The 26,589-nt window shown below is 41.5% G+C and overlaps 2 protein-coding genes across 4 annotated transcripts in view; one reads left to right on the top strand and one right to left on the bottom strand.

The window, feature by feature from the left end:
- The window catches only part of GTF2H1 (general transcription factor IIH subunit 1), a 24,804-nt gene extending 23,697 nt beyond the window's left edge, over positions 1-1,107 (bottom strand). The window contains exon 1 of one of the 2 annotated variants that reach the window (XM_065838013.2): positions 744-1,107. The gene's annotated coding sequence lies outside the window, so the exon portion shown is untranslated. Of the gene's footprint in view, positions 1-140; positions 211-743 lie in introns of those variants that run through there. The other variant, XM_071808967.1, reaches the window with a different exon arrangement.
- HPS5 (HPS5 biogenesis of lysosomal organelles complex 2 subunit 2) lies at positions 1,072-26,589 on the top strand. Of its 2 annotated transcripts, none has more exons than XM_065838011.2 (23): positions 1,072-1,212; positions 3,119-3,288; positions 3,709-3,819; positions 4,629-4,693; positions 5,309-5,501; positions 7,117-7,250; positions 8,516-8,731; positions 9,054-9,125; positions 9,360-9,448; positions 10,361-10,539; positions 10,766-10,924; positions 12,261-12,420; positions 14,802-14,925; positions 15,884-16,030; positions 16,780-16,854; positions 17,384-17,991; positions 19,329-19,452; positions 20,320-20,475; positions 20,991-21,110; positions 21,424-21,537; positions 21,870-21,976; positions 22,668-22,953; positions 23,424-26,589. In XM_065838011.2, the coding sequence occupies exons 2-23, from the start codon at positions 3,181-3,183 to the stop codon at positions 23,482-23,484; spliced, it is 3,408 nt and encodes a 1,135-aa protein (XP_065694083.1). In that variant the 5' UTR covers positions 1,072-1,212; positions 3,119-3,180; the 3' UTR covers positions 23,485-26,589. The 2 variants fall into 2 exon arrangements, with proteins under 2 accessions (XP_065694083.1, XP_065694084.1); XM_065838012.2 differs by lacking the exon at positions 1,072-1,212 and adding an exon at positions 1,399-1,633.

Raw genomic sequence — 26,589 nt, 5'->3', positions numbered from 1 at the left:
AGCCCCCAGGAGGCAGCAGCAGAGCTGTCAGACGAATACAGCTCAGCAGAATGGGGAGTGGTGACAAGTGCCATCTGTCCTGGACACCTGCAAGCACAGCAGCAGCTGAAGGAATCCACTGTCTGTGCCCCTGAGCCCACCTGAATGGTCAGCTCCGGCTCCTGCCGCGATTCCTGTCACCTATGCTTCACGTAGCACGTCTGCCTGCGGTGAAACGGGCCCGAGGTCAACCCGTGTGGGCCGTGGTGGGGGGACGGTCCGACTTCCAGCGTCCCCGGTAGAAGGTGTTGGCAGCCCAGGCGGGCGGTGCGAGGGCACCTCTTTGTCTGCCGCCCGCACTCGCGACCCGGCGCTCGGGTGCAGCCCGGGCACCCCGGCCACGATCCCACCGGCGCAGCGCTGCCATCGTCCCGCTGCACCTCTCCCGGGGACTCAGGCCGCCGTTTCTCCGTCCCTTCCCTCACAGCAGCCCCGGTGTCTCCAACCACCGCCGTCAGCCGGCCGCAGGCGCTGGCAGCGGGCAAAAGTAGAGCGGGAGGCCAAAGGCCGCCGCGGCACCACCGCAGCCTTCCCTGCCGAGGCGCCAGGCCCGCCGCAGCGCTCACGTCAGGCGCTGCCCCGCCGCACCCGGGGATGTAACCGCCGGGGCCGGGAGGCGGATCGGGCCCCGCTGCCCCTCAACACACGCACGTAGAGCGCCCGGCGCCGCCACCTCCCCGTCCCCCGCGCCGGCGGCTCCTTACCGTGCGGGCGGTGGCGGGGACCGGCTCCGGGCCCGCGTGCTGGCTGCTGCCGGCGGGAGGGGCCCGGGGCGGGAGCGGGCGCTACGGGGGTCAGCCCGCCGCCGCCGGGGCCATGGGGCGGGCAGGGGCCGGGCACGTGACCGGAACGAGCCGCGGGGCGCCGCGAGAGCGGGGGCGGGAGCCCGCCTCACGTGACAGTGGAACGGGCCGCCACGGCGCGTCCCCGTCAGTCACGTGGTGCGAGCCAGCTCCCTCGCCCGCCCCCTCCCGCTCACGTGACGGCCCCTCCCCCGTCGCCATGACAGTAGCGGGCGGAGGGGGGAGTGACGGGGCGATAAACAGCGCCGCCGCCCCCCCACCCCGCGCCGCGCCCGGCCCTCCCTGTCCCCTGCCGTCACCCGGCCCCGCGGGAGCGGGCCCCGCTCGTCCCCCACCGTCGGCCTCGGCGGCCCGGCTGCTTCGCTCCCAGGTCGGCGGCGCCGCCGCCACCGCGCTGCGGGGGAGGGGCCTCCCCTCGGCAACGGCCCGCGGCGGGAGGGGGCGCCGCGCGTCAGCGTCACGTGGCGGGGGGCTGGCGGGCGCGCGTGACGCAGCTTCCTCCCGCGCGGGCGCGCCCAGCGTGACGCAGCGCAGAGCGCCCGCACGCGCCCGCTCCGCCCCTGTCCTCACGCGGGTCACGTGGCGCGCTGTTTGTGGGTGGGGCCGGCGGTTGGTGTGAGGGACCAGGCGAGAGAGCGAGCGGGGAACCGTTGGTGAGGGGCTCAAGAGGGAGCGGCGCTTCTGGGTTGTGCGGGTCCCCCGATGGGGCAGTGCCTTCCGCTGGCCGTGCCGCAGCCGCCGGCGGAGCTTGGGTGTTGCCGCGAGGAGGCCGGTGCCTGCAGGAGGGGAGGGTGGGTGACCACGGGCAGTCGCTACTGTCCCCGCGAGTTCCCGGTTCCAGGCCCGGCCAGCGGCGGTTTTGCTCTTGCAGCCGCCGCGGTCGGAGCGCTGGGGCGGGCGTTGTCTCACGCCCCGTGGGGAGCGTTCGTTCCGCTTTGCTGGCCTCGCTCCGACGCGCCCCGCTGGCTGTCCCAGCCGCGACTCCCGGGGACTTGGTCTGTCTGCGGGGCGTGGCCGTGCCGGTAGGGTCCCCTGCCCGCCTGCGTTCTGCGAGGAGCCGGGGCTTCCTCAGGGCTTTCGGGACACTTGGCTCTACTCCGTGTATCTGAGAGAGAATAAATGGCTCTGTCCTTCTCTTCTTAAGCTGGAGGCTGGCAGACGGCAGGCGGTTTTTAAGAGTAGGACAGGATTTAAAACCTCAGATCGGCTTTGTTTGATCGAGGTTACATGCAGCCTCCCTTACGACAGAGTTTGTATAACAGGCATTAGGGCGTCTTTCTGGATGGAATACTCGAATCCAGAAGAAAAAACTCCTTTTTTAGTCATCAGTCGTTTGGTCTCTCCTGCCGGGGTGGAGTCGTTATCAAATCCCATAATTTAAGATTTTTAAGACTTTTTGGAGAACTTTTAAGAAATAATTATCTGTTTCTCTCCCTAAATGTGTATCTTCCCTTTTCCTAGTGCCTGGTGAGAGTAAGTGTTCCCTTTTCTTGTGAGGAAATGAAGAGTTTCACATAATGGTGTTTCTGGGAGGATGTTATTTAATTTGTGGGATCGCATGCTAAACGTTATTTAAAAATTTAAAAGCTAGAGTATGAAGTGTTATAAGTAGGGTTTTTAAAGCAACATAGAGGTCTAAACTTTAAAAACTTCTCAACAAAAGATTCTTTTAAAAGATATGCCATTCAGGAAAAATATATGAGGTTGCAGCTTTGATAATTATTTATTCTTGGTTTTCACTGTATGTTATCTATCTTGTATGCTGGAAAGCAGGTACTGTGGAAAGCATAGTTTATACACGTTTATGTGTAGTTATATTAAACATTTTCAAAAGTTCTAAATTTGGTATCAGTTGAGGATAATACTTCTTAAATTTAGTTGTGGGGAGAAGATGATACAGGCAGAAAGTGTGAATGCTAAAAGATTCTTTTGAGAAAACTAGTTTAAGATCAAGGGTGTATGTTGTGAGGGAGAGGTGCATTTTACCATAAAACAAGACTTTTTCTGTGGATAGATAGAACTTGTTTCACAAGTAGATTTAAATGTATCTTATAGCTGCAACTTAAATATTTCTAAGGTTGGTATCTGATGGGTTAAGTCTTCTGAAATGAACTCAACAAAAACTTGTGGTAAATGAAGCAGGGGTCTAATATTGCAGCCCTTGGGGCTTTTTTGCAAACTGAAACCTGATGCTGTTTGAACTGAAATTTGATGCTGTTACATTAGATGTAATACTAAAAAGTGAACTAGTCAAGAACTAAATTTATTTTTGGCAGGTACAGCTAAAAACTGAAGCTGTAATGCACCCATGAGTGAGCAGTGTTAGTTGTGCACATCAATGGCCTCTGTGCCAACGATTCCAGACTCTTACAACCATGTGTTGGCAGAGTTCGAATGTTTGGATCCATTGCTTTCTGCACTCAGGCTGGATTCTAGTCGTCTGAAGGTGAGGTTGTGTTGTGTGTGTGGTTTTTTGTTTGTTTGTTTCCTGTATTATAATAATGACTTCGTTTTATTTGGTTTGTTATCTGAGTAACCCACAGGATTCATGTCATTCTGTTTGGATGTGTTCATGCTCACTTTGGGAAGAAGATGAAAATACTACTCTGTGTGGCTTTTTTAATGCAACCATGGGATAAATAAAATAATACAGCCTTACACAGATTCTGTCTTCTGCTGTTTGCTCCAGTTGCAGAGAGAGCTATTCTAATATCTTTGGCAACTGTGCTGCCAGTGTTTCAGGAGTGTTACACACAGCTGGCAAACAATGAAGCCTTTTAAAAATAGCATAATAATGCAAGAAAAGGATACTGTTATTAGTACTTACTAGTAGCCATATTGTGCATTGTGATTTTTATTCTTTCAGTGCACATGTATAGCTGTGTCGAAGAGATGGCTAGCTCTAGGCAGTTCAGGAGGAGGGCTGAACCTTATACAGAAGGATGGTTGGAAGCAAAGACTCTTTCTTGCTCATAAGGTAAGGGTGAAGAATTCTGTACAAAAATTTCCAGGGAAAATGGGACAGGGAAAGAGACATCGTTTCAAGTTAATCTTTATTAAGAGTCAACAAGCATTTTCAGATTGCTGAATTGTCCAAACAAGGTGAAGGTTGTAGTACTAGAGTGTATCCCCAGAGTGTATGGTATAATGGATTTCATGAGGTGTGAAAGAAATTACGTGAGAGGGTCAGACCTTTGTTTTTTAAAATCTTACTTTTAACAGCAGCAACAAAACCACCTGACTATTTAAGAATTAGAAGAAAACCTTGAATATGAAACCAGAGCAACTCACATGTAGATAACTACCGATTATTTGATGTCCAAACTATGAACTACCCAGATAAGCCAAGAAAAGTTAGGCTGGCTTGCTTTTGCTGAAAGAGGTCATGGAAAAGGGATTGCTGTTTCTACTGCCAGATGCTATTTCCTGGGAGCCACTGCTGCTCCCACCATAACTTGAATGCAGCCATTTTTCTTAAGGTTTGGACCATCTTTGTTAGTTCTGGCAGAACAACTTCCATAGGCGTGAGGACAGGAGGCTCATTTCTGTGTTTTCCAAATCGGAGAATGAGCTGCAGTCATTTCTCAGGAGGTTGTCAGCTGTGTGGCTTTAGAGTAAGCTCAGTGTTTGCAAACAAAACTGAAACAAACAAAAACCCCACATCACAGCAAAATGGTAGGAGCTGTTCATATGAATCTGGTTATATCTTAGAGATACAAGTTGCACAGTGGTAAAGGCAGTACAAGAACAGCTTTTACCTGCATTTACTTCCATACTCACTTTCAGGAAGGTGCCATTTCCCGGGTTGCCTGTTGTTTACATGATGAAGACCATGTTGCAGTTGCCACCAGGTGAGTGATGTACTTACAAAACTGAATTCCAGATAAATATTTTGAAGTTGCTTCTAAGTTTCAGACTTACACAACTGCTGAGGGAGGCAGGGACTAAACTGGTAGTGGCATCTACAGAATAATTCTCTGCACAGAGTTTGCTTAAGGTTTTTCTGTAATAGTTATTCCAGAATAAGTATTATTTCTGTAACAGCACATATATGGGAGAGCTAATGCTGGTGAAGTTATGATGATGAATGTCTCCCCGAGGACCTTCAGCATCAAAAGAAATATCTTCATTGACCTGTCAGAGTGAAATTGATAGTTAATAACATAGTGTTTAAAATCCATCTAAATGCTTATTTTTCTGTATCCTCACTGACAATTCCAGTAAATGTGAGAGTAGCCTTCCAAACAAAGCTGCTGATGCATCATAGTGCAAGGAAGCATGCATATTCTTCGGAATTAAGAATGTGACAGTTCTTGAAAGCGTGCAACCTGAAACACAACTAGTTCTGAGATTTACTATAATACTTTGCTTAGCTTTGCTGTTTCTTTGGAATATGGCATCTTTATCACTGATAAAACATTAGAAGACTTATTCTCAAATTGTATTTTCTTCTTTAATTGTTACAGCCAAGGTCTTGTTGTAGTCTGGGAGCTGAATCAGGAACGTCGTGGGAAGCCAGAACGGATTTATGTTTCCTCTGAGCATAAAGGCAGAAAAGTCACAGCTCTGTGTTGGGATACAGCTGCCCTTCGTGTTTTTGTAGGAGATCATGTGGGAAAAGTATCAGCTATCAAGATTAACACATCGAAACAAGGGAAGGTAAAATGTTGCATACTTCGAGATGAAGAGGTTCCCAGGGGCTGATGTGTGGAATCTTGTTTATTTTAGTAAAGTAGAACCAAGGAAGATTTGCCAACTGATGAAGTTCTGGTTGCTGTGACTGTTGGGATGAAGAATGAGTCTCTTGAGACAGCAATAGAAATCCTAACCTGTGAACTCCCCCCCTGCACGCCCTTTTTAGATGTTGAAGTGATGTGACATAAAAACTCTTTCAAATGTAGGGAGTTAAAAACTGGTTGAGCTTCTTCCTTTTGAAATGTACAAGTATCCAAGCCCGGGGTCTTGGTGTTTCTGCGTGTGTTGGATTCCTCAGACTCCAGCTACAGATTCAACTGTGTCTTTTAGTCCTCAACTCAGCTGTTGGTCTGAGAAAGGGCAATCCTGACTCTGATTTTTGCTTGTCTCTGTCTGGATACTCTCATTCTTAAAGATGTGGATTAGTTTAAAAAAATGGTAGGTGGACATCAAGCTTACATCCATTACGTTTGGTGGATGGCATTAGGTTAAGTACAGAAAGTGAGAAGCGAGACAGTTTTTTAGCATGATCCTTGGAAAATTCTTACGCAAGAAAATGAAGCCGATAATACGAACTAGGAAAATATACGACTTTGTGATTATTACATCCATTACATTTTATGCGAATGGCACCAGATTAATGATACTAGCCTCATTTTTTAGCCTTTGAGTGTTACTCTAAGTTTTACTGTTACTAGGTCCTTCTGCTTTTAATCTGTGAAAAGGAGTGACCTGGAATAGGTGTGTTTGTGTAGGTCCTTTCTAACTCTCATGAAAGAGTTTGATAGAGAAATTGATTTAAAAGTAACAAGACTATTACATTTAAAGAGCAAAAAAAATCAACTGTGGAAAGAGAGAGAAAAGGAAAAGCGAGAGGGGGAAGACCTGTGGAATATGTGTCTGCTCATGCCTGTCAAAGGAATTGAACTATTGAATCTCTCATGTAATGCACTGTTTTGAGTAAGGACTTGACAAAGAGAACAGCTCTAAGCTGTGAAAAGTACTTGAAAATGTGAGTGCAGTTCCTAGTAGTTTCTTGTTCATAAGAGGTCTGTCTATGGCTTTGTTCTGCCACCGATGCAAACTGAGACACATATATAATAAATAGTATTTAAGTAACTTGCTGCAGAGTAATAGAGAGTTTGTGTAAACCTAAATCCAATGGATGTTTGGTTTTTTTAATCAAGTAATATCTTGGGTCTGTCTCCATACAACTGTTTGCTCACTGAAAGTACCTGTGCGAGAGAATTGTGAGAATTCCTAAAAGCACAAAGCTTACAAAAGCAAGAATAAAAACCTCTCTTAATGTTACAGAAAACACAGTCTTTATTAAGAAATGTCAAGGTGCTAAAGGAATATGTTATTTTTTTTTTTTGGGAAAAGGAGGATTTAGACCTTGATGCCTCTATGCATTGATGCGTGGCTTTGTAAAGGAGATAGAAGAAAGGAACTGTTCTGTCTTATGCTGTGTATTTGTACCATACATGAGTCTTTTCTGAATTTTGCAATTGTAACTTAATGAAATCTCTATTTTGAACTGAGGCCCACTATGTTTTTTTTTTTTTTTTCCTAACTGTAGGCTGCTGCTACTTTTGTGATGTTTCCTGTTCAGATTATAACCACTGTAGATTCTCGAGTTGTTCAGCTTGATTATTTGGATGGAAGACTACTCATTTCCTCACTGACACGTACTTACTTGTGCGATACTGAGAGGCAAGTTATATTTTACTTGTAAAATATAGGGTTTCTGTAGTGACCTCTGGAGATCATCTAGTTACATTTTCCTGCTCAAAGCAGAGCTGGGGAGAGTAGATTCTGCAGGTCTGTGTCTATCTAGGTTTTGAGCATTTCCAATGATGGAGACTCCAAAAGCTCTCTGGGTAGCTATGGCTGGTGGTTTGCCACCCTCACAACAACAGAGCTTTTCTTACGTTGAAATGGAATTTCCTGTATTTCCATTTCTGCCTGTTATCTCTTGTCCTTTCACTGCACACCACTGAGAGTAGTTTGTCTGTCTTCCTTACTCCCCCCTCAGTTACTTATACATGTGGAATATGATTAGATCCCCCTGAGCCTTCTCTGTTCCCAATTGACCAGCCTAGGTCTCTCAGCCTCTTCTTATAAGACAAGTGCTGTGATGCCATAATCATCTTTGTTGCCACTTACTGGACTTGCTCCAGTATGTCCCTGTCTCTCTTGTACTGGAGAGTCCGGAACTAGGCCCAGCACTCCAGATATGTCTCACCAGTGCCAAGAAGAGGGGAAGGATCACCTCCCTTGACCTGCTGGCAACACTTTCTAAAACCCAGGAGGCTTTTTGCCTTCTTTCCCAAAAGGGCAAGTTGCTGGCTCGTGATCAGTTTGTTGTTCACCAGGACCCTCAGGCTCTTCTCTAGAAAGCTGCTTTCCAGCCCATTGGCCTGTACTGGTGACCAGGGTTATTCTTCCCACAGGGCAGGGCTTTGTCTCCATGTCTGTTTATCTAGCCCGCACTTCCTCAGTTCCTTCACTTCCTGTGAAGATGTTAGGAGAGCCAGTGTCAAAAGCCTTACTGAAGTCAAGATAAACAACATCCGCTGCTCTGCTTTCATCTATCTAACTAGTCATTCTGTTGTAGGGGGCTGTTGATGTGATTTCCCCTTCATAAATCCATGCTGACTAGGCATGATCACCTTTTGTGTGATTGGAAGTGGTTTCTGGGATCATTTGCACAATCATATTCCTCCCATCACCAGGTTGACTGACTGGTTCTGCAGAACAAAAAAAACTTCGTGGTCTGTGGATTTGTTTAATATTTCTGCAGCCTGTCTTTTATAAACTTTGTATAGGCTTTATAATACTCATTACAGATTTTTTTTTTTTAAAGCACCAAAACCCATTCAGCAATTAGGATTTAATAATTTGATTTTTCAAGAACAACATAAACCTAATAAGAACCTTTATTAATGCTGCGTTAACAACTATGTTTTTTCCACTAGAGAGAAGTTCTGGAAAATTGGTAACAAAGAGAGAGATGGAGAATTTGGAGCGTGTTTCTTCCCTGTTGGAAAAAACAGTGGGAATCAGCAACCATTAATATATTGTGCTCGACCTGGCTCAAGGATGTGGGAGGTGGACTTTGATGGGGAAGTGCAGAGCACACATCAGTTCAAGCAGCTGCTCTCATCACCACCTCTCCCTGTTGTTACTCTCAGGTAGAAGCATGAGTGTCATCACTGAAAAACTTGCTTGGGGCTTGTAGACTGGCTGAAAAGAACATTAATGCTGAGAAGATTAAATAAACTCCTAGTGCAGTTTAATGTTAATCCTAGGTGTTATCGTAATATGTTCTCCTCTAATAATGTTGAGTTATCAAAAATGCCAGAACCTTGATTCTGCAGGTATGTCTGTGTGATTACCACAATGAATTTTGCTGTCATAAGACAATGTTTATTTAAGTCAGCCTTGTATTTAGAGGTTTAAGAATATTATATTAAGAAAGTGATATTATTGTAACAGGTAAACTTTACTTTACAGGCAGGATCCTCATTATACTAGCTCCAGCTGCTCTCCACAGTCTTTGTCTTTCCCCAAGCTACTGTATTTGACGTGAGTATTCGTCAGCATAGTTTCTTGTTGATAAAGTAGACATAACATGAAGTTATTTATTTTCCTAACTTATATTGTCAGCTTCATCTTTTTGCATAATAATTTTCCAAGGATCATGCTAAAAACAACTATCTTGCTTCTCACTTGCTGTACTTAAGCTAATGCCATCCCTGCATATTTTACAGTGGCTATGACAATTAACTGTTGCACCATTAATGTCTGCTTTGCTTGCAGTGAGCATTGTGTGATGACCTGGACAGAAAGAGGCATTTATATTTTTCTTCCCCAAAGTGTTCAAGTTTTACTCTGGAGTGAAGTAAAAGGTAAACTTTAAGAACCTTAGCTTTTTAACATTGTCTGTTACGTTTATCACTTCTGAAGTCCTTGCCTAACATGGAGCTTTTCAAGCTTAATTTCTGCAGCTGGATTGCAGAACATTATCAGAAAACTTTTTCCTTGTCATCTGTCAAGTATATCCTTGAATATTAACCTCTCCCCACCTCCTCCAGCCAATGCCTGCATTAACTGTGAGATAAAACATGTAGTATCCTTTCTTTATTTATTCAGGTTTATTTTTAGGTGTCCTGTGAAGGGTAATCTGCCTGCTGAAAGCTTAAAACCAGTCTTTTCTAACACCTATCTAAAATGGAGCGAGGAAATGTACTTATTTGGCGGATGAGTGAACCCTCATAAACAGTTTTGTGTGTATGGTTATAGGCATAGTCCTAGAACAATTAGTCATTGCTAGTCAGTCTTCTCCCCTTCTCCCCCTTTTGATGTTAGGTTTCCAATGCCTTTGTCATGAAGTGTTCACATATAATATAACTATTACATTTGAAACTGTTGAAAGGTTGAAGTGTTTTTCTACTAGCAAATGCTTTTCCTTCTGTTTTGAAGCTGACGATGTATTTCTCATCTTTATCAGTCTTTAGCTTTTTCATCCCCTTTCAGAGGAAAAGGATACTTTTCAGTAATTCAGTGTACTTTTTGAATGCTTTCTAGAAATGCAACTCTGGAAAGTCTGACACTTTAACTTGTGCCTTCTAGTTGTGAAAGGGTAGCTTACCACTCTTCAGTGCTGGTTTTCCACATGCTGCTTGTGCTACAGTGTGTTAGGCTTTTGCATGCGTTTGCGGTCAGGTGTGGAATATATTTTCACCTTCTTTCGGGAACAGTGAAGAATGTTGTTTAACGATTTCCATCTTTTAAATGTTTCTGTGCATCTGGTTTTGCAGATATTCAGGATATTGCTATTTACAAAAATGAGTTGTTCTGTCTGCATACAAATGGAAAAGTAGTGCACCTGTCCCTTGTCCTGGTAGACCGCTGCATAGAACGTCTGATAAGAAGAGGGTTCTGGACCCTTGCTGCCAGGGTCTCTTGTCTCTTCCAAAATTCAGTTATTTCTTGCAGAGTAAGTAAATATGTCTTTGTAAATGTGCAATGCAACTTCACTCTGTTTCCTGTCTCCCCCTTCCATTAAGTTCTATAGGTTTCTGAGATTCATATTCCTGGAGTTTTTAAAAAGCCTTCTGAACATAATAATTTTAGGATTAAAATTAGGCTGCATATATGGTACCTTTTCCTTTTCTCATGTGCATTAGAAACAGTAATGCTTCTGTTTCACTGTGTACTTTTAGGCAAGAAAAAATTTGCCCCTTGACAAGCTGGAACACTTGAAGTCTCAGCTGGATGCCTCAACCCAACAAGATCTCATCACGCAACTGGAAGAACTAATTTCAAAGTTGGAACCTTTAGATTCTGCATGCAGCAGTAGAAGGAGCAGTATTTCATCTCATGTAAGTGTTACCAGCAGGTTTTATCTTTATGGCTTAATCACCTAGTTGCTCACTTTGAAGATGAGGTTTTCGTTTTCACCATGTCTATGACAGCTGATAATGCTACTTTCTAAAATTAGGTGGGGTAGAATCATAGAATGATTTAGGTTGGAAAAGACTAAGATTGAGTCCAGCTGTAAACCTGACACTGCCAAGTCCACCACTAAACTGTGTCCTTGAGCACCATGTCTACACATCTTTTAAATACCTTCAGGGATAGTGATTCAAACACTTCCCTGGGCAGGCTGTTCCAATGCCCGACAACCCTTTCTATGAAGAAATTTTTCTTAATATCCAATCTAAACTTCCCCTGGCGCAATATGAGGCCATTTGCCCCTGTGCTATCACTTGTTACTTGGAGGTATGAAATACTACTACTTGCATTCTTGAAGCTTTCAGACCTCTGTCTTTTTTCTGTATTATTTTGTGGCTAATGGCTGAGATGTGAACAAAGATTGATAGGAAGAAGGTTTTCTCCACAGCTGAGTTTAGTCTCTTAACATGCTTCTGAAAGGTCGTCTTGATTGTAACTGCAGTTTTATGTGGTGAAAACTGAATATCTGAATGCTCAAAACTATCCTTGCTCTATTTAAAAAAAATTGTCTTGCTCTAAGGAGCTTAAGCTGAAAGCTCTAAGGAAAAAAATCAAAGCATAGTTCTAATGTTCTTTTACACATACAGCTACTTAGTATTTTCTTGACTTCCCAGCAGCTTTTCAAGAAGGAGGAAGTATTTTGTAGTTAATACAATATCAGTTTTTGTTTTCACTCTAACAATATTTAAAGAATAAAATTTTAAAAAAAATTAAGTAATGTTAATTCTATCTTGATGTGGTAGACAAGTTTTTTTCGTTAGCAGATGAGAAAGTAAACTACAAAAACTGACCAAGAGCAAAAAGAACCAAATGGTTTTACAGGGTCTGTAAGTGTGCTAGCTGGGTATGGTTAACCAGCAAAAAGAATATGGACTCTTGGGCACACAGGTATAAAGGGGCGAAGTGACAGCGTTGGATGCAGGACTGAAGCAGAGAGAGCTTTTTGTTTCCTGGTCTTGTACTAAGTACACCAGCTGTAGCATATACATGTTTATAAAGTCACTGGACTACATACTTATTGGCATGTGTGTATTTTTCCATTCTCAGTGTGTCAAAAATATGCTGTTATATAGGGCTTTTCCAGGTGGTGAGTTGTGGAGTGTCACGAGGCTATTTCTGTGGATATGGTTGGTTGAGATCATTGCAGGAAGTTTAACAAGGAAGTACAACTTGCACATCTAATTCCTCTCCCTTGTTGGGCAGGAAAGCTTCAGTGTGTTAGACTCTGGAATATATCGTGTTATCAGTCGAAGAGGCAGTCAGTCAGATGAAGATTCATGTTCTCTCCACAGTCAAACGTTCTCAGAAGATGAGAGACTAAAAGAATTTCCTGCACACCCCGAAGATGAGCAAGTAGAACTTGGTAATATTTCTTAATGAACATATGTTTTCCAGATGCAGTTTTTATTTCTTCCACAATAATTTGGTTGGATTGGTTCTGTGCTCTTATTTTCCACTGTGAAGTTATCCATGTCAGGTTGATCAATGGGAACACAGTTACCCCACCTTCCATTCAAACTCCTCTTGAAACATCGAGGTGAAATGCTGGCTTCACGGAAATCCGAGTTTAAAACCAAACATGACACAGAGAAACAAAACAAAAGGACCAGAGGGTTTTTGCCAAGCTAGGACTTCATTCAGTTTCCCCCCTCTCCACTTAATGTGCAGTTTAGCATTAATGCGAAGATTCTCTCAGCTGACTATGCTGGTGTTAATTGAACTTCAAATTAGATTTGTTTGCTGCCATTATCCTTCCAGTAATATTAGTTCCAGAAAAGAGTTTCTTAATCTTGGCTCTGGCTTTGTTTCTTCAGGGAGAACAGCAGGCTTACGATAGTGTTACTAAGTTTCTTGCAGGGTTTGATGTGTACAGGGGATCACCTCTTACATGTGTGTACATTAGCACAGCAATGATCAAATTGTTATTAACTAACACTTAGACCATCCAGGGAGCTTTTTAATTTCCCAAGAAATACCTGTCACCGGGTGAAAGCTACAGTGAAACAATAATGGGTCTTGCTCTCTGCTCTGGTTGGGATTGGGAGGGGATGCAGAAACACAGGATGATGGGGAGCTGGCTTAGTTCCAAGTATAGTAGAGAGGCTTTCCAATTAAAAGGCTACTCTTTAGCTTTTTCAGAGAGTAGATGCCAATTGAGGATGGAGAGAATTTGGGTGCATTGTTGGGAAAACCCACAATGAGGATGGAGAGCACAGAAATTAGTATTTACTCCCCTACTTGTCAGTAGTGTTGTCCTGCTGACTAAACTACATGTTGTTTGTAGCATTTGTCTTTACATTTGCTTCTTTATCTACATCACCATCAAAACAAGAAATGAGAAAACCTGGAAGTGTATCATTTCCAATATTAAAACTCTAAGAAGAAGGGATGTAGTTTTTGAATGTCAGAAGGTAGAAAAGTTCTGCAGCATGTCTAGTTAATTTGGTATTTAAGAGAAGTGGACTTAGTGTTTCCATGCTCACATTTATGTAAGATGTCATAAGTTTTTAAGTTTCTAATCTGCATGATGAAGACAAGCAGCCTTATTTATAAGCAATCTTAAAATCACTTGTGACCTTTAGGCACTATCAGGAGAGACTGTGAATTCTGATGGTGGAATTTCTGTAGCAGCATAGCAGCTTTTCCTCTCAACAGCGCAGACAGTGCTGACTGTTGCAAAATGCAGTGTCATCCTTACTTGAAAGAATCCTTTTTTCTTTTTTTAAGTGGGTTTTCTCACAAGAGGAGGAGGAGGGGCAGGCGCTTATCTCTTCTCTCGGCAACCAATGTTAGGACCCAAGAGAATGACAGGAAGTTGTGCTGGGGAATTTTAGGTTGGACATTAGGAGAAGGTTCTGTCACCCAGAGGGTGGTGGAGCCCTGGAACAGGCTCCCCAGGGAGGCATCACAGCCCCAAGCCTGACAGTATTCAAGAAGAGTCTGGATAACACCCTCAGATGCATGGTGTGAACTGTGGGGTTGTCCTGTGCAGGGACAGGAGTTGGACTCAATGATCCTTGTGGGTCCCTTCCAACTGAGGACATTCTATGATTTAAAGATACAGTGTGTGTTTGTATCAGGGAATGATTAATCAAAACACATTGTAGATACTGTTAGTGATATGAGTGAAAAGGAAATAGTCAGATACAGTGTGTGTTTGTACCAGGAAACGATTAATCAAAACACATTGTAGATACTGTTAAGAGATATGAGTGAAAAGGAAATGGTCAGTGATTCTGTATTTCTTGTGATTCTTACCAAAAGCTGAAGAACTGTGGGTTCAATTATTTTTCAAGTCCATTCAAATAGAAGGGTGATTTATACCTTTGCCATGGCTTATGCATCTCTATCCATTCATATGTGATTTAGGTTTTAGGAAATCATGCAATGTGAATTGACATATGCCATGATACTTAATTTTCCTAGATGTTTTAATAACAGTCAATGGATTAAATCAAGGTTTTTGTTCCCTAAATGGACTGTAAGTGTACTTTAGGAGATAGTTTTTTTGGATCTATAACAAGGCAACAACTGTATGAAAACTATTAGTGAAGTAGACCTGCCAGGTTCAAAGTCAGTAATAAAATGGTCCTTGAAGCCAAGTAGCACTTTTCTGAATATTAAGTATGAAAATATCCTATGCAGGTTATCCATTAATGAATTCCTGACTAGCAATTTGTTTCACTGTTCCATTTCTGCCAGGCCACTTGTTTCATGACTCTTTATTTCAATTCCATTTGTTAGACAACGTATCTCATGCATCTGTGACGGTTGAGGCTGACCGGAATGAGACATTTCTCCCATTCAGTATTCCTTTGTCATTTCGTTCCCCATCTCCTCTCGTCTCTCTCCAAGCTGTCAAAGAAAGGTAAAACCTGCATCAGGTTCACTCATCCATTACATCTTTCTCTTTTCTCTCCTCTGAATTTGTAGCATTGTCTGGTTTAGTTCATACTCTGCTCTACAAAACTATAACAGCTGAACTGAAACACTGGAAGTACAGTCACATTTGCTAGGCAATTTAAAGCCTCCTTCTTGACTCTAATGAAGATACGAAGAGCTTCTGTTAACTTCACCGGAGCCAAGATTTCAATCTCAGTTTTTAAATGGCTAATGATGTTTAAATATCTAAGAGTGTTTAACATTACTCTGTAAACTGTAGATATGGTTTGTATTCAAAGCAAACTTAATGAATATTATTTTGGCGTTTTGCTTTCCTAGTACTTAGATTTCTGAAGAATGTGTGAAGACTTACTGTGTTTCTTTCTTAGGGACAAACATTGAAATATTCAAAGCATGCTAGGTATTGCTAAAACTTTCTTGCAAAATATACCGTGTGGTCTGCCATCTCCCCTCACACACCTTTCAGTGAATCTAATCAGTTCTGCAAGTGTTCATGAAATAATGGTAGCTTATACCTGCCGCAAATAAATATGGTAGTGTCTGTTTTAAGCAAAAATGAAATTGTTATTTTAAAACTCACTTTAAAAAACAGGGAGGATGGGACACAAATATAAAGGACATGGTGTTAATTACACAACTTACACACTTTTTTTATAAAAGTATGTTAGTTCCTTAGCTAAAATGTTGCTGGTCTGTAATGATGGTCTGAAAAATTGCATAGCCCTCCCTTGATCACTTATGTATGTGAATTATGTACTGCAACAAAAAATTGGAGCTGATATCAATAGTGTGAGGATCTCAAAATAACCTTCAGAAGTACGTGCAATGTTTTGAATTTTCTAAACCATAAGCATGAAAAGAAAGTGCTTGATTTGTTCAGTTTTGAACTTTCAGTTTTAAATGTTTGAACTTCTGACTTGCAGTGTTTCCAGCTTTGTACGCAAAACTACTGAAAAGATTGGTACCCTTCATATAAGTCCTGATACTAGAGGGAGGCAAGAAGCAAAGGATGACGAGCAGCTACAGGAGTTGACTGTTAATCTGGTAGCATCTCCCCAGGAAGAGAAAGTGTGAGTGCAAAATCATGTTTTCTTAGCAGTTGTGTTTGCTGGGTATTCTGAGGATAGCAACCTAAAGGAAAAATACTGTTTCAAGCAGAACGGGGAGGCCTGTGTTAGGTTTTTCCACCTGCCTTTACTACTATGGGGTGTTTCCTGGGTTTTCCCTGGCACTGCTTTCCCAGAAGCTGATTAGGCAATAAGCAGTTCTGGGTGGTGGAGCGTGTAGTTTCCAGAGTGTTGTAATAACTGAAGAGCAAAAACATTGTGTATTACACTACATGAGAGTTGCTGATCTGTGGTGTTTCTTATAGTTATAGACATGAGTCTAACAGTTCATTTCCTTTCTCAGTGGGTAATAAACACTTTTAATCTCCCTAAAAACTTTTTTTTTTCTTTTTAAAATAATGGTAGCTATAAAACATTGAATTTCTTTAATGGTTGTTCAGTTAATACAGAGCTAAGTTATTTCATATTCCAATGATTTGCTAATTTACCACTTTGGACTAATTTTCCTATAGTGCCGTGATACTGATTTTTATTCAGTACCATCAGAAATCTACTGCAGTTGGAGTAGAAGCCATCTAGAAGGCCACGAAAATAGTGTTATTGGTTGCTCTTCATGCCAAATTCATCCATAATTTCTGTTGAGCTGTTTCTTCTGTAGAAATGAAAGCTTTATTTTTTTTTTAATAAAGGCATTAAAATCTTCACTTGAAGATAGTACTTCAGATAATACTGAAGTTAATGTGTTTTTCTAGGTTAGAACCACAGAGCTGCCAATTTCCAGAGGAGGACCATCTAAGAGATCTCAAGGCTGCAACAGCAGAAGCTACGTAAGCAAGGAAATGTTTTAGTGTATAGATATATTTGGCCTTGGTAGAAAAATGATTGATTTTAATTTTTTTTTTTTCATTGCATACATGTAACAGTAATGCTGTAAACCTCTATTAACATAATCTGAAAGGATCTCATTTGTTTTAATTATTTGTTTCACTTATTTAAACGAAGCAGAACCCACAAAATGCTTATTCAGGTACTCTAGCATTATGCTTTTGTCCTAACTACAAGCACAGTTAAAAAGCAAAACCAGCTAGCAAACAAAAATCCATTCTGAAAGAAATCTAGGGGAACTCAGAATGCAGTGGTATCAAATGCAGACAGCCTAAATAGCCTGAATTCTGTTTGATGCACTCAAAACCACACACACACACAAAAAAAAAGGCAATACAACAAAAAAAACCAACAGCCAACACTACATCAAGTTTAGGAATACACATTGAGTTACACAAAGCGTATATAATACTTCACTTGCACATCTTGTAACAGTCAAGCAACTTAGCAAACTTCTTTTTTATGCTGCAGAGCTAAACTCCAGGACCCCCTGGTTTTGTTAGAACCAGAGTGTATGAGAAGGGTTTTAAGAGAATGGCTTGTCTATCTGGAAGAGAGGTTTGGCAGCAAAGAGCATTCTGGTTCCTCTACTAAGCAAAGCAGGAACGTGGGTGCTGAAGAACAGAGGGCAATCCTGGAGGAAAACCTACATCTGGATCCAACTGATGGAGACCCAGCAGACAAAGAACAGAGTAGCATCTTGGAAGACTGCACTGGGAAGGAAAATACTGATGAAACCTATGGAAGCAAAACCATGTGTGAAAATAATGTGGATTTGAAGGGACCTTTGGACTGCACTTTTCAAGTGTCTCCTCCATGTGTCATAGAGCCAGATGTTCAGAAAGATCTCATCGAGTTGACAACACTGTGTTTTGAGCTGTGTGTATTTTCTGCTGGAAATGGTGAGGCTGCAGGAAGCTCTGATGGAACTTTGCCACTAGCAGCTTTGTGGACCTTGGCTTGTAGATTTATGCGAAGCTACTTCTTTCTTTTGGATTTAAAAAGACTAAAGCAGTGTATTATAACCATGTATGCAACCAGTCCTAACGTATGGGAAACATACATTGCAGGATTGAAAGGTAACTAATGAAAATGTTATGACTGGTAAACCGAAAGTAAGACTGTTTGGGAGAAAAAAAACCTTGACGACTCCCCGATTTGTGTCTGCAAATTTTCCTTCTGCAGATGTATTGTGGGAGGGGGAGGCTGGTTGGTGTGTGGGACTTCTTGTTCAGTTTTTGGTCTGTTTGGTTTCTTGTTTTAGGAAGAACTGCTGGTTCCTTGGAGAGACTGTTCCTCTCCTCTCCCCACTTTGCAATTCCACAGAAATTACTTCTGAACCTTTAAATTTATATACGGTTCATTGATTTAACATTGTAGTGATTACAGATCAGATCTGTTTAAAAACAAGTATGTACGCTTCAAAGAGCAAAAGCATCTTAATTAGAATTGGATGTCTATAGAAGCGAAGGGAGAGCTAGAAGAGGGGTATTTGTGCTGAAAACTGAAGATTTGACTTGTAGAGAAATACGGTTGATGTGAAACAAAACTGAATGGAGTAGATGGTTCCATGCAAATGAGTGGCCTGTGATCACTCAGGCTTTTTTTTTTTCACGGAAATCCTTTCTGATCTTTTTGATGCCTCTTTAACCTTACTGAACCAAAGCTTCCTGATTAGATTAGAAAACAGAACTTCATCTGTTCTCTGCATTCAGCTTCTGCTTTATGCTTTTCTTTTATGAATGAAATAAAGTCTTAGCATTGATTTGACACCAACAAAGAGCAATCAAACAACAGAACCTTACTTTGAGGGTTGGTATCTGGTATTTGGGTTTCTGGAAATCTGTTCACTGTTTGGATTCTGAGAGCCTTATAAGTGAAAGTAATGTATGCATTCCCAGTTTGTCCTGCGTTGGACAGCACTTGTCCATGTAGATTAATATCTGCATTTTCTCAGGATTGAGTTCTGTGTTGAATTCTGCATTCTGTGAAGTTGGTGTTCAAACTGAAGTTTTTATTAATAGAAGCAAATTATAATATTTGAAAACTAATGCAGATCTGCATTATATTCAACAAGGCACGTGTCCTGCAGTGGGTTATCTTTTTTCATGAGAGAAAAATTACCTCTTCAGAAGTCTAAAGAAAAGGAAAATATATCAAGAATATTATTTCATGCCTTAATTGTATCATTTTATACTTGTAATTTGCTTTAATTGCAGATCAGTGATGTTGATTTTTTTTTTTAATGAAATGAACAAGTAGGATCTGTTCTCTTGCTACTACTGTTAGCTAGAGTGTTCCATTAAAGCAGTGATAACTTTTATTCTTGTGCTTAACTACAGATCTCTGTGTGTGTGTGTGTTAAGAGGAAAAAAACTTTCCCATATTTTGTAACTTGTGCGCTGATTAATTTCAGAACTAACTTGTCACAGTCCAGTGGCTTTAGCAATGGAAAATGAAGATATGTTGAAAATACTGAAACGGCTGCATGACCTGGGGCCTTGGGACAACAGCCCGCTCTTACTGGTACATGCTCAGAGGTTTGTAGACAAGTGCTTTTTTTCTCGTGTTCAGTGTGTTAACTTGCTAGCAGGAATAGGTTCACCTAGCAATTCATGAAGCTTTCTGGGAGTCTTTTAAAGACAACACCTTTCAGTACTATCTTGAACTTGCAAGAGATCTTCTAAGAATGATAATTTTGCTGTTTGATACTTGTCGAGGGTTTAGATTGCAGGGTGGCAATAAAACCCTGGCAGATGTATTGTTAACCTCCTTTCCCCTGTCCCCTTGCCACTTTTGCCCATCCCTCTCCTCCCTTCCCACTAAGGACGGGCGATCGGGAGGGAAAGAAGGACAGAGAGAAGAGAGTTAGAAATATTAAAAATGTTTTACTAATGCTACCAATAAGAATAGAGAAAATAATACAAAATATACAAAACCAATCTTGAAAGTCTCAGCAACTGCAGAGCTGGCACCTGAAGTCCTGGATTGGACTCTGCAGCCAACCGGAGCTGGATTGAGTCTGTCACTAGGCCTCAGTTCACAGGAACAACTAGCAAGGTCCTCTCCTAATGTCAGCCATAAGCAGAAGGGACAAAGAAGGGCAAAGAGGGACGAGATCCTTGTGATCTCCCACTTTTATATGAAGTATTCACGTGAATGAAATGTTATACACCATTGGTCAGTTTCTTGGTCATCTGTTTCTTGTTGCCCCCGTTTGAGATGTGAATCTGTCCTTATCAATAAGTTTGCATTCCATTGCTGTGTTTACCAAAACGTGTTGGGTTCTCCAGGAAAATGCAGCTAATACGAAGGCTTTAGCTGACAGGCAAATTCACTAAAAGAGAAACTTGTTTTTTAACAAAACCAGGACAATACTGAAGAAAGCTTTTATCCTCTCTCTCTAGGCTTTATGAAAAATTTGGGGAAACAGCTCTTCGGCCCTTGATCAAGTTCCACCCCTCTATTTTGCCTTCTGATATCAAACAGCTTTGCAGGAATGATCCAGCTCACTTTTTGGCATATTTAGATAGTCTGCTGAAATCAAAGCCAGAGGATAAAAGGTAAAGGGAATATAGAATCTTTTTCATCTGTCTGCTCTTTTTATCTTGTAGCTGTGTGTGGGTTCTTGGTTTTGGGGGGCTTTTTTTACTGTTTCTGTATTTACTTGCTTGGTGTTCTTTAGCATTAGATTCCAATTAATTTTACCAGTTTTAGCTGGTCTCTCAGGCTGTTTTTTTTTTCTAGGATTAGATGCTATTTTTGACATGGTTTTTCTAAATAATATTTTCAAATGAACTGACTGTTTTTGTTCCTGTGCCTGCAGTTCAGTATGCCAAGGTTTGACAGCTTTAGGAAAAACAAAGCAAAAACCCCACAAACCTGGGAGAACTCAGCCTGCAAACTTGATGGTTTTCTGTAGCCCCTTCAGTTTCTGGGGACACAAATCATTCTAGGCTTTTCCATATTTGATTTAACATCCCTTTTTTTTTTTTTTTTTCTGTCACCACACAGTCTCTGCTTCTTCATATCGGATATATTTAAAACTGGTGGTTTTTTTCTGTGTTTTGTTTTCTAGGTCATCTCTCCTTAGATCTCTCCTGCAGCCTGAATCTGTACGACTGGATTGGTTGTGCTTGGCAGTTTCTCGTGATGCACCACAAAGAGCAAATACTATGGATGCAGAAGGAAATCCCAGGTAAAGTAGGCTTCATCCAAGGTCCTGAGTGCAGCAAAAAAAGCTTTAGTGGGTTTGCAGGCTTTTGGTTTAGATGTTGTGTGACAGGTTGGATGTCACTGAATCCTTGAAGCATTTTGCATATTGCAGAGTTTAGCAGAAGCAACCACAGGATTAAATAATGCTTTCAGAATGGCTGCTGTACTGAGACTACACACAGTGCTGCGTTTGTTTTTCCTCTTTCTTTTCATATATACGTGCCTATCTTGTAGAGACAGCATAATGTTCTGAAGAAAACCGTTGATGCTTTAAAACTGAATTTCTCTTGTTCTAGGCCACGATCACATTTGTTTACTTGGGGTTACAGTCAGCTCATTCTGCTTTTGATTAAACTCCCAGCTGATCTTGTTACAAAGGAGAAGATGGCTGACATCTGTAAATCACACGGGTAAGATGAAAGCTTGTTAGTTCGTGATGCTTGGTTAATTTGTATTCTGACCCCCCAAAAGATACAAATGTAAACTTCCCATCTGCTCCTTACATGGACAGGTTTCATTTAAAAACCTTTCCTGTTTTGAGGATGAATGTTGTGTCCCATTTAATGTACCGAATACCCCTTTTGCTTAAGGAATATTCCCTGTGTCCCCACTCGTGATTTCTGGCGTTCAAGAAATTCATTTGCTTCTGTTTTCACTGATATTTAAATGAGCATTTAATTACTGTTGACTTTAGTTTAGAATCAATATTTGATTCCTGGACATCTTTACTCTCTTATTCAAGATTTTGGCCTGGATATCTTTTTCTCTGTCTGGAGCTGGATAGAAGAATAGAAGCCTTTGCTAATATTGCTCACTTGGATGATTTGAGCCTGTTGAATGGAGAAGATGGTTAGTGAGTCTTAAGCTGTGTAAAGATACTTCTGTGATATAGGAGCTGCCCTTATAATATACTGATTCAGATTGTCCAAAGTAGAGTTTGAACTTTTATGCTTTGAAGTGTTTTGGTAGCACTGTCTCTGGTGCAGCATATTTGAATTACATAAATGGGTGTTACGCTATTGTATCTTCACACTGTGCTTTGTGAAATCAGTTGTGCTAGAACATGCTTATAAGTTCAAGAATGTAGAGTTGTTGATCAGTTGGGAGTAAAAGCTAAACATGGTGTTGTAAATAGAGGAATAGCTAGCATCCCTGCACAGCACTCCCCCCGCTACCTGTGCACACACAAAGTTAGGGTGAGCAAAGCATTGTACCACATAGCACAACTTTCAAAAGAAAATTCCCAGTAGCCCTAAGGTGGACAAAACGATTCTTTGTGTCTTGATTGAATCCAAAGCCTTAAATACTGAACCGTTGTGAAGCTTTGTGTGTAGTTCACCACTGACTCTTTACACCAAGTCAGTCAAGGCAGTAGGCTTCTGTACACAATATCCTTGGTGATTATTCTTGGTTTTCTTAAATCTTCACAGAGAAAACGAGAATAGCTAGCTTCCATTTTTAAGTACAGAAATATTTCAAATACCAGACTTAAAATAACCTTTGTTTGACAAATAAGGTAACGAACTGATTTTACATTTAGGTTCCATTCCGGAGACCATAGAAGAATGGAAGTTTCTTCTGCATCTTGCACAAAATCATAGCACAGCTTTCCACCAGCATGGCCCCCAGAATGGGAATGCTGTCAGCAATGGCAGCCCGAGCTGCCCGGACTGTATCACTGTGGAAAATGTAGCTCTCTTACTGGCAAAGGCCATCGGCCCAAATCGTGCCTTGCCTCTCTTGCAGGAGTGTGGCTTGACACTAGAATTGTCTGAGAGATTTACTGGTGTCTGTGAGATACTGAGAATTGCTGAGAAAAGGCAAAGGTAAGATGACTCTTCACTAGAAGATCCATGTATGCACGCAATTCAGTTTAGATTTTCTTGGTGCTTTAAACTTTTTTTTTTTCCAGTTAACAAAAAGATTAAATGCTTCACATTTTTACCTTAGCTTTTAAATTTGGCCAAAAGCTTTCCTATTGTTTAAGAGCTATGTATTGTGCAATATAGGCATTTTGAAATGGAAAATGAGGAAACAGGAAATCAGACATCACAGATATGTATGAAGGAAGTGCCCTGAAGGAGACATCTGTCTTGCGGAGTCCTGCACTGACTCTGATCTTGCCTATTCCTTCTAGAGAAGGCATGCATGGTGATGTCATGATGCTACGTCTGAAATATAATCACATTTTGGACAAACTTATATTTAAAAAGCAACCCAAAACTCTGTCGTTCTTTCTGTTGTGAGCTTTTTTTTAACTGTTTGACCTTTTTTCCCCTCTTTGGTTTAATTGCAGAGCGCTGATTCAGTCCATGTTGGAAAGATGTGACCGATTTTTGTGGTCTCAGCAAGCATAGAAGACAACTCGGAAAGCTTTGGAAACATTTTTTTACTGTAATGATTGTATATTTAAGTGCCTTTTACACTTCACTAGCTCTTAAAGAAATCAGCTTCTCTCTAAAGTGTCCATCTGGCAGGTATCTGACCAGGAACTGTTGACAGTTCTTCCTTATTCCTTTGGAGATGAGTTTTGAACTCTAGAATTTAACTTAAAAAATCCCACAGTATTTATCCTCAAATTAAGCTCACAGATTTCTGATGAAAATTCCTGAATTCATTTTGAGTCTATATGACTTAAGGATATGAGCCCCATAGTATTAAATTATGGTGTATAAGATTGTTTGTTTTGCAAACATGAGACGCCATTCCTCAGAAATATATAATCATGTACTTGTTTAATTTTCCTTTAAATGACATTGACTTTTTCAGGTTACTGTAGAAGTGCTTGTTATGATTTTTTTTTTCTTAAATTATATGGACTGGTCTTGCCCATTTGAAATGTGTTAATTGAGCCACGTCTTAAAATGGGAGGGAAATGTTTTTCAGGAGTGGATTAATGAATAAGAATGCTGATTAACAGAAGAACTTGGTAAATAAGCATGATATTTATAAATTGCCCATATCACTACAGGTGTCAGTTGTGATATTTAAATGACTCTCAGGACAGTGGAATTAGAAGAATAGAATTACAAAATCATTTAGGTTGGAAATCCTTAAGATCTTTGAGTCCAACTGTTAATCTGACCTTGCCAAGTCCACTACTAAACTATGTCCCTAAGCACCATGTCTACACCTTTTAAACACTTCCAGGGATAGTGACTCAACCACTTCCCTGGGCAGCCTGTTCCACTACCTGACAACTCTTTCTGTGAAGAAATTTTTCCTAATGTCCAATGTAAACTTCCCCTGCTGCATCATGAGGCCATTTCCTCTCATCCTATCACTTCTTACTCAGGAGAAGAGACTGACACTCACCTCACTACACCCTCCTTTCAGGTATTTGTAGGCAGCAATAAGGTCTTCTCTCAGCCTCCTTTTCTCCAGGCTAAACAGCCCCAGTCCCCTCAGCTGCTCCTCATCAGACTTGTGCTCCAGACCCCTCCCCAGCTTCACTGCCCTTCTCTGAATTCACTCCAGCAACTCAATATCTGTCTTATGATGAGGGGCCCAAAACTGAACACAGTATTTGAGCTGTGGCCTCACCAGTGCAGAGTACAGTGAACATCACTTCCCTGGTCCTGCTGGTCCCACTATTGCTGACACAAGCCAGGATGCTGTTGGTCTCTTTGGCCACCTGGGCACTCTTGCTGGCTCATGTTCAGCCACTGTTGACCAACACCCCCAGGTGCTTTTCTGCCAGGCAGCTTTCCAGCTGTTCCTCCCCAAGCCTGTAGCTCTGCCTGGTGTTGTTATAACCCAAGTGCAGGACCCAGGACTTGGCCTTGTTAAACCTCATACAGTTGGCCTCAGCCCATTGATCCAGTCAGTCCAGATGCCTCTGTATGGCCATCCTACCCTCTAGCAGGTTAACACTCCCAACCAATGTGCTGTCATCTGCAAACTTACTGTGGGTGCACTTGATCCCTTTGTCCAGATGATTATTAAACAGAACTGGCCCCAATACTGAGCCCTGGGGAACATAATTCGTGACCGGTCACCAACTGGATTTGGCTCTGTTCACTGCAATTCTTCATGTCTGACCACCCAGCCAGTTCTTTACCTGGTGAAGAGTACACCTGTCTAAGCCATCAGTTGCCAGCTTCTCCAGGAGAATCCTGGAGGAAACAGTGTCTGTCAACGGCGTTACTGAAGTCCATGTAAGCTTTCCTAATTTCACAATGTATTTTGACATTTTTGGAAAGTGGGAAGACCGCATGTCTGATTTTAACAATCTTTTTAAAAACTGGCGGTTTAGGTAAGTATTTTTAGATGGATGCCAGCAAGAAATAAGACTTTTAAAATATCTGCTAAAATATGAAGATGCATAAAATCACTTGGATTTTATTTATCAATTATGGAACTATGCTTTGTACCAGCACTCTTTTCTGCACTTAATACGTCTTTGAACAAGTTTCTATTTAGGCTTCTACTTTTGGCCCTTTTCACATTTTTAGCAGAAGACTATGGCATCTGGTCAGTATTTCTCACAAATGTCATTTAAACAAAAAGTTCATGCATTGGAGCTAAATTTTATTCCTGCCAAAATCCATAATTTTGTCATTAAATGACTTGAAACAATTTCTTTATAAAGATCAAGAAAGCATCTTTTATGTAGTCTTGCAGCACTTATTTTGATGAAAATAAAAACTTTTTTTTTTCAGCAGTATAAGAGTTATTAATACAAGTTTCAGAGATTTGAGAGGTGCAGTCCAACTGTTCAATCTTAAACACAGGGCAGGCTTCATTGTGGAGGGTTGGTTACTGCAACACAGGAAACAAAGTTACAGGGAGAAAATTAGTGGCAGGCTTTAATCTATTACTGGTGTTTCTTATGGAAAAGCCAATAAAGAACTACTTCTGAAAAAGAAAACTTTAAATATTTTGAGTTTTAGAATTTGACACTGGAAACAGCACAGATCCTTCTGTTAGAAACACCCCATGCTCCTACAATAAGACTTGGAATAGGATCCAGGCACCTGCAGTGTGTGGGGAGCTTGCATGAGTGGGAAGATGTTGGTGCCAGCTCTCTTACCTGCCAGATGAACATGCTCCTACCTCCATGGCTGTTGCACTTGACCAGCTCTGTTTATACAGCGTGTGAGTGTAGCACAGCTTTAGCCAAGTGCCAGTGTTGGCCCCTCAAGAGGAAGCCGGCTGGCTTTCCGGTAATGCCCCAAGTTTGTCTCTGTAACTGTTCTGCTTTATTTGCTCTGTGTATTTTGTGTACACAGCAGTCTCTTTCTTCTGTGGAGGTTTTGTACACTTGGTTAACTTTGGGTGAGGGTTGGGGCTTTTTTATAATAAATCATAACTTTCCATTCAGTGTTTTTTTTGTTTCTAATTTTGTGTCAGAATTGTCCTCCAGCTTAACACAATGGGAAACATTTGTTCAAATCTGATGTCTAAAGTGAGCTTGTATTGATTTCAACTATTTTGGTTGTCAATAAAGAGTAAGAATTTAA

This window comes from Patagioenas fasciata, chromosome 5 (assembly GCF_037038585.1).
Source record: "Patagioenas fasciata isolate bPatFas1 chromosome 5, bPatFas1.hap1, whole genome shotgun sequence".
Lineage (NCBI taxonomy): Eukaryota > Metazoa > Chordata > Aves > Columbiformes > Columbidae > Patagioenas > Patagioenas fasciata.
Note: the sequence above shows the minus strand (reverse complement) of the source record. Positions and strands in the feature narration are given on the sequence as shown.

Coding starts and splice junctions, on each gene's coding strand:
- HPS5 (XM_065838011.2), top strand. CDS start 3,181: ATGGCCTCTGTGCCAACGATTCCAGACTCTTACAACCATGTGTTGGCA. Junction 10,925..12,260: donor GGAGCAGTATTTCATCTCAT/GTAAGTGTTACC, acceptor CTTGTTGGGCAG/GAAAGCTTCAGTGTGTTAGA. Junction 17,992..19,328: donor ATACATTGCAGGATTGAAAG/GTAACTAATGAA, acceptor GATTAATTTCAG/AACTAACTTGTCACAGTCCA.